The sequence below is a fragment of the Choloepus didactylus genome, chromosome 18, assembly GCF_015220235.1.
Source record: "Choloepus didactylus isolate mChoDid1 chromosome 18, mChoDid1.pri, whole genome shotgun sequence".
Taxonomy (NCBI): domain Eukaryota; kingdom Metazoa; phylum Chordata; class Mammalia; order Pilosa; family Megalonychidae; genus Choloepus; species Choloepus didactylus.
This window is the reverse complement of record NC_051324.1, coordinates 43,132,669-43,140,788: the sequence shown is the minus strand read 5'-3', so window position 1 is coordinate 43,140,788 and position 8,120 is coordinate 43,132,669. Positions and strand designations below refer to the sequence as shown.

General features: G+C 42.1%; 1 protein-coding gene across 1 annotated transcript; it reads right to left on the bottom strand.

Moving 5' to 3' along the window:
* Positions 1 to 1,587: 1,587 nt before the first annotated feature.
* Positions 1,588 to 2,741, bottom strand: LOC119513993 (rho-related GTP-binding protein RhoQ-like). Its single transcript, XM_037809490.1, is given in 2 exon segments — positions 1,588 to 2,282; positions 2,285 to 2,741. Coding segments are annotated over 2 exon segments (612 nt in total). The 3' UTR covers positions 1,588 to 2,127.
* Positions 2,742 to 8,120: the final 5,379 nt, after the last annotated feature.

Below are 8,120 nucleotides of genomic sequence, written 5' to 3'. Positions count from 1 at the left end.
TAGGCCTAGTGTATCAATCAGAACTTGAAATTAGGGAACTAGTGACATATCTGGGGGGGCAACTTTCTGAGGAGACAAGCATAGATAATATGATATATAACTTTTTTTTTTATGTCAGCCGTTTTGCCCTTTGGTTTATTTTATTTCATTTTTTATTTTATTTTGAAATAAATTCAAAGTTATAGGAACAGTTGCAAAAACAATACAAACCCCATAAACAGAACTCCAGCATACCCTGACCCCCCTCTCCTGATAGCCCAATCCACCAACCTTAACATGCTGTCACACCACTATTTCTTTCCCTCCCTCCGTCTCTATCATCCATCATCTATTGCTCTGTCTTCTGAATATATGAGAGCTGGCTGCACACATCCTTAACAAACACTATAATTCACATATACAATTCCCATGAACAAGAACATTCTTTTATGCAATCCCATTAAAGGCAGCTAAGAAGTACAAGAGATTCAACATTGATGGAAAGCTTACATTCTATATTTCCTTTTTTTTTTTCCCCTTATGTCTCAACTGTGTCCCTTTGAGCTTCCTGTCCTCCATCCTCGGATCCCATCCAGGGTCATCCTTGGCATTCAATTGTCATCTATTTAGACTGTATTTTTTTTTTTTTCTCAATTGTGGAAAAATATACAGCTTAAATCTTCCCATTCCACCCCCTCCCTAGCATTCCATTATGGGATTAATCACATTCAGAATGTTGTAATGCTATCTCTTTCCCACCATCCGTTACTAGAAATTTCCCTTCACCTCAAACAGCAACCCTACATGCATTTCTTAACTCCCCATTGCTCCTTCCCCCATTTCTCTTAACCCATACTCTACTTTTCATCTCTATGGTCATATTCTCTGATAATTTCTTTGTGTTTACTGTGGGGCTTAAAAGTAACCTCTTAAATCCATAACAATCTTGTTTTCCTTTGATACCAACTTAACTTCAATAGGACACATAAACTATGTTCCTATACTCCTTCATTCCCCCACCTTTATGTAGTTCTTGTCAAAAATTACATATTTTACATTGAGTTCAAAACCACTGATTTTTCATTAGAGTTTGTGTATTTTATATCATGTAGGAAGTAAACAGTGGAGTTACAATTCAAAAATTATTGATTTCTATTTGTATTCCATTGTGGTCAGAGAATGTGCTTTGAATATATTCAATTTTTTTTTAAATTTATTGAGACTTGTTTTATGTCCCAGCTTATGGTCCATTATGGAGAAAGATCCATTATCAATAGAGAAAAATGAGTGTCCTGGTGATTTGGGATGTAAGGTTCTATACATGTCTGTTAAAATTCTCTATATGTCTTTCTTCTTTCTTTGTTTCTCTGTTGGTAGGGCTCTCTTTAGTATCTGAAGTGGGGCAGGTCTTTTTTTTTTTTTTTGCCAGAAGCATTGTTACAGTTTAATGCACATTAACTAAAATGTGTACATTTTTAGTGTTCATGGTAAATGCAGTTATGACCTTGTTACACTTTTGGCATTCTTTAAGAAAGCACATTAAGCTTTAATAAAGAAATATTTAGGTTACACTTAACTTGTGCTCAAGTAATAAAACATTTACTCTTTTTTGATCTCATACATTCCGTCCTCAGGTATGGCCCATCTCCTGTACGCTTGGAGCAACCTTTGGCTATGTGGCTGGCCTTGTTACTTCACCACTCTGGATATACTGGAATAGAAAGTGACTTACATATAAGAACAATTAGTTGGAGCAAAGGGAGAAGATACTTCTTTGTGCAGATTCCATAAAGACTGTGCAGAAATATTTATGGTCAAAGCCAAGCAGTTCCATTTACAGCACTTTTTTTTTTCAAATGAGTTACATGATGTGATTGTAGCTTTTTAAACTATGAAATCCCTGAGAGATTGTACCTTCTAGTTGAAATAAAGTATTTATAATAGATTGTGGCTTCAGATGCTGTTTGCTGCTTCTTAGACCTTTAAGAAACATTCTTAACTGTATAGAATTCTGAGGGCAGTTTTTTGAGTTTCTTCCCCTGAAGTTTTAAACTGCTTCAGTATCTAGAAGAGGTCTGAGAATAATTGTAGCATTCGTATGCTTTCTGAGAGAAATAAGACAGTTCCCTTGGCCACTAAAGATGTTTCTCACGTAATCAAACAACAATTTATACATCTTGATCCTATTCTTTTTTTTACTGTGTGTTTCTTTGGAGTTAAAATGGCTATGATAGCCTCATCAAAAACAGTCTTCAATCCCTTCTGGGTTAAAGCTGAACATTCCACATAGCAGCATGCTCCTCTTTTGCTAGTTTCTGTCCTTGTTCCACACATATAGGTTTTTCTTTCATGTCATTCAGTCTTGCTAAAATTCTGGGGTCATCTCGGAGATCAATCTGAGTTCCTATTAATAAAAAGGGTACATTTGGTGCATATTCCTTAAGTTCCGGTACCCACTCCTCTTTCACATTTTGAAATGAGGCTGGATTTACCACAGAGAAGCATATAAGAAAGACATCAGTCATGGGATAGGATAAAGGCCTCAGGCGGTCATAGTCTTCCTGTCCGGCCGTGTCATAAAGTCCCAGGAGGTACTGCTTGCACCCCACAGTGACGCTAACTGCATAGTGGTCGAAGATGGTGGGCACGTACTCCTCCGGGAAGGCGTCGTTGGCATAGCTCATGAGTAGGCACGTCTTGCCCAATGCCCCGTCGCCGACCACCACGCACTTGAGCATCAGCGCACCGAGCCCGTGAGCCATGCTGAGGCCAGCCGGCCTCCGGGCATGGTCCTCCCGGAGCACCCGCCCCGGCCCCAGGCTCAGCCCCAGCCCGCTTGGGGGGTCCGCCGCTGCCGCCGCTCCGCGCAGCAGGGCCACCTCCCCGGCCCCATGCAGTGGCTTCCCCCGCTGGAGGGGAGGGGGCGGCGGGCCGGGGCGCTGCCGCTGCCTCGGTAGCTGCCTGGGTCCCCACCCCGGCCTCGGTCGCCGCGCCGGCCCGCTGCCCCGGCCGCTCGGTGCCCGCACCCTCTCCCCCACCCGGCCTCCCCAGGAGGATCTGCTGGATCATAAGACCGTCCGGCCCCCAGGGAGATGGCAACTTTGGGGAGGGCAGTGGAGGGGAGGGGCCAGGCAGTTCTCCCCGCCCTGAGTCCGGCCCCGGCCCCCTCCCGGCTCGGCCCCGGAGGAAGGCGGGCCGAGGCGCCTCCCCGCCCGCACCGCCCGCCGTGTGCCATGCGCCCAGCGCCCCCGGCCCCCGCCCCGCCTGCGGCCGCCGCACGGCTCTGCTTGCTCACCCTCTGGGGCAGGTCTTTTATTGGCAAACTCTCTCAGCATTTGTTTGTCTGTGAAAAATTTAAGCTCTCCCTTAAATTTGAAGGAGAGTTTTGCTGGATAAAGTATTCTTGGTTGGAAATTTTTCTCTCTCAGAATTTTAAATATGTCATGCCACTGCCTTCTCGCCTCCATGGTGGCCGCTGAGTAGTCACAACTTAGTCTTATGTTGTTTCCTTTGCATGTGGTGAATTGCTTTTCTCTTGCTGCTTTCAGAACTTGCTCCTTCTCTTCAGTATTTGACAGTCTGATGAGAATATGTCTAGGAGTGGGTTTATTTGGATTTATTCTATTTGGAGTTCACTGGGCATTTATGCTTTGTGTATTTATATTGTGTAGAAGGTTTGGGAAGTTTTCCCCACCAATTTCTTTGAATACTCTTTCTAGACCTTTACCCTTCTCTTCCCCTTCTGGGACACCAATGAGTCTTAAATTTGGAAGTTTTATTTTATCTATCATATCCCTGAGATCCATTTCGATTTTTTCCAATTTTTTCCCCATTCTTTCTTTTGTTCTTTCATTTTCTGTTCTGTGGTTCTCTAGGAGTCGTTGTTCATCTTCCTCTAATCTTGTATTATGAGTATCCAGAGTCTTTTTAATTTGGCCAACAGTTTCTTTTATTTCCATAAGATCTTCTATTTTTTTATTTACTTTTGCAATGTCTTCTTCATGCTCTTCTAGGGTCTTCTTTATGTCCCTTATATCCTGTGCCATGGTCTTCTTCATGTCCTTTATATCCTGTGCCATGCTTTCGTTCCTCAATTGTGATTGTTTGATTAATTGTGCCAAGTACTGTGTCTCTTCTGATATTTTGATTTGGGTGTTTGGGATTGAGTTCTCCATATCATCTGGTTTTATCATATGCATTAAGATTTTCTGTTTGTTTGTTTGTTTTTTGTTTTTTGTTTTTTTTTTTTTTGGCCTCTTGGCATTTGCTTTGCTTGATAGGGTTCTTTCAAGTTGTAAAAAAAATACCAATCTAATTTTTCAGAAATACAAGTTGGTGGCATATGCTTTCTTTAACTAACCAGCAGATGGTGTGTGCGAGTCACCTATACCCCTCAACTCAGTTCTCCTCAACTTTGTCCTTATGGTGTGTGGGGAAATGATTCTTGTGGGGTTCAGTTGGTGAACTCAGTTTGGGTGTGTTGCTGGAGCCATCCACCCTGAATGTGGAGTGTGTGTCCAGGTGGCTAGGGAGGCAGGGCAGCTTTAATATTCAAACCCCCCAGGTGTTCCCAGAGATTCAAGGCCACTGCAAGAGTCTAAGCCTTCATTTCAGTTTTGCCCCAGATTTTCTCTGTCGCTGACCCACAAACCACTGGCATTGATGTGGCATCCCTGGGTTTTCCGAGTGGGCCCCCCTTCTCAGCTGTGATCTTCCAGGACCTATGCTGAGGGAAGGCTGTGCCAAGGGAATCCCTGGGCCACCGGGCTGTGCAGGGGCACTCTTAGCCTGATGCAAAGATGGATGAATGGGGTATCTCAACCCCTCCCCGCCGCACAGTTCCTCCTTCCCAGCTCCGGGACAATTGGTGCAGCTCTGGGCTGTGGGCACGGCCCCAGGCAGGGGTGTCTCCAGCCCACCAGGGAACCAGCTGCAAGCCGCAGGGTTTCTTTCTCCTTCTGGCTCTCCCCTCCACTCCCCTGGCCCTGAGGGAATCTGCAGCAGGCTATCCTCCACTCCAGACATCGAGAGGCCAGCTCAGCCCACTCCTGCTGTGCTTCACTGCATGGTTCCCACCATCGCAACTGCAGCCGCTCCTGGCTTTTTCCCTTTTTCTTTTTTTTCTAAAAGAACCAGTCCTTCTCGAAACACCAACCCCTGGCTTCCCCACACCACAGCGTGGCCACAGGTCTTTCAGCCAGCTTACTCACTCATTTCAGAATGCAGACTCCCAATTTCACCAAGTGTACAGCCCTTGAGGTTCTAGCAGACCTTGTCCAGCTGGTGCATGTCTGAAACCGGTATTCTGGGTCACCTTCTGGTTTTTATCTAGTATTTTTCACAGAGGTGTTTTTTTGCCCTATCTCACCTAGCCACCATCTTAGGTTTTCCCCAATATATAACTTTTTAAGCCTTTAAATTCTAAATCAGATATTTGCCAGAGGCTGGTTATCTGGAATTATCTAATTCTAGATTTGAAACTGTCAGTCCTTTTATAAAACAGCATAGTTCAATGGTGAATATTAAATTGAAAATATGAGAAGAATCTCTCTCAAAGGGCAGAAAACACTGATAAATCCTTGTCTATTCTGCAGTCCACTGCAATACAAACAGGGCAGACTGTCTAGCTTGCATTTAAACAACAACAAAAAAAGATACTACCTGCCAATACTAACAAAACTGTGGATTTCACCTATCCTGGCCTAGCTGTTAAACTGGAAGAATGATGATGCTGTAGCCTTTTCTGCCATCTGTTCCTTCCAAGAGTAGGAGCATCTTCAAAGAGATAGGTGTGCATGTATTTAGGTATTTCATTACACTTCCTCAGAATAAATGAGCTCTGTTTCTTAGCTGTAGAGGTCTATTTCCTGAAAAATAATGTCATATGCCTTTGACTTTATTTTCCTTTAAAATCAGTCATTCTATGTTTGGTCTCTTCTCCAAGTTGCACAAGGAGGTTAATACTGCAATTATCTGTATTAGTAATTGAATGACTCCGACAGCAAACCCTAGAGACATATTGATTTCCCAACCTTTCTAAATAAATATCCCCTCACCAATCTCAAGTAAATAGCTACCTTTTGCCCTACATACTTAGCAACAATATGGTCTCGTCCAAGTGGGTATTTACGGCTCCCAGAACCTACTGTTTAAACAATTTTTCCTTTGGTATTCCTATATTCACTCCTTTTTTTTTTTTTTTTTCCAGATTACATAATCCTCATACTCTCTACCCATCGCATTAGGCCCATCAGGATTCTTTTTTTAACCTGGTTGCACCTCTTCTCCACTCAAGGTTTTCTTACTCAGGCAAAAGATGAAACCAAATTCTTTTTTTTTTTCCCACAGCAAGTGGTAAATATATCTAATAAGCAGGGTGACTATATAATTTATCATCTAAATTAGAGTCCTTCTGAGATTGAATATGGACATTAACCAAATGGGATGCTAAGACAAGAGGCATAAAGTGAGACTGTCCAGAATCAGACATATGTCAGCCTACCTATCACACTTAATGAGATGCTTTCCACTAAGGCAAAGTAAGGTTTAAAAGGACAAAGCCTTAAAGAAAGAATAGTAAGTTCTAATTGTTGAATTTCAAAGAGCCAACAGTATGAGTGGGATTTTGACAGCTAAGGGAGTTCTTTCCTGAGCTTTGAAAACAATGTTTATTTTCCATTTCTAGTCTTCTACCTCTTGAGAAACACTAGTAATATAGTTAGTAATAGCTACAATAAAAATGTGCTTGCATATTCAGGGTGCTTTAAGGTTTTAAATATGTATAATAGCTACTATCTCACTGAACATGTATAAGAACTCTATTGCGAAGACAAACATTGCTCCTTCAGTGGATAAGGACATTGAGTCAAAACTCAAATCTGAGTTGCCATTTATTTTTCCTTTTAGTCATTCAAAAAATCATGCTGAGTGATGATACTGTGAACTATTGATTGTACACTTTGGGTGGATTATATGAAATGTGAATATATCTTGATAAAATTGCTTAAAAATCTTAAAAAATGAGAAAATAAAAAGTATGCTGGGAACTCCCATCCCCATTCTTCTGTAGGGCCTTGCACTAATTTAAGATGAAGACCACCCAGTCCCTTCTTTCAGGCTGCTTACTGTATAACAGGAGGAGACAGAGAGGTACTATAGACAAACTTGCTTTTTGTATCTAGTACATTCTGTTACCAAAGCATAGCCAGCTATGCTGCTTATAACAGCTGATTATATTTTTCAATGGCTTCATATAAAATATTTGGAACTTTTAATACAGTTATTCTTTGTTGTTGTTAACTCTTCTGTTGTTTTCTGAGAAATTGTCTCTGGGGCCAGAGACAAAAAGGAGGTGAGTTTATGAATGGGCTCCTCTCTAGAGCAAGTATGACGGCAGTGATTAGAGACTGGTGGCCAGCTGAACTAGATATCGATATGACATATCAGGAGTATGACTCAGGGGAAAAGAATAAAGTTACAAGACAAGTACAAGCTGCAACCTTAGAAGTGCTGAGGGTCAGCACAAAATGAGCTGAATTAGGTCATAAGGAACAAAATCCAAGTGGCTCAGGAGTGGGCAAGAGTCCTCAAGATATTATAGAAAAAGCTAATGCTTTTAATTGATGCTAAATGGGTTAGTTTGGTTAATAATTTCCACAACTCCTTCACAACCACAAACAGCAGGAATATTTTCAGAATAATCTTGGTATTGCATATTCAAAGTGGGGTCCATGGGCCAGCACCATCGGCATCACCTGGGAGTTTCTTAGAACTGCCAAATCCCAGCCTCCCCACCCAGATCTCCTGAATCAGAATGTGCAATTGAACAAGATTCCCCAGGAAGTTCGTATGCACGTATAACTCTCTTGAGAAGCACTGCTGTGATAGGAACATGTATACAACGCATCCTCAGATTCTAGTTCAAGATTTGAAGATTTTCACAGTAGCCTTGCAGTAGATACACTCCAGATATACCCAACACAGTTGTCTGAATAGAAAGTTGCTTGGGTTCCCAGACAAACCAAATAAAACTCTTCCGAGGCCTATTCTGTCTCTGGGAACAATGGGTAATTGCTAGTATTCTGTTTGGGTGAGTTCCAAGAAGACCTTACCTGTGTTCTACCTCATATGGACTCCAATTC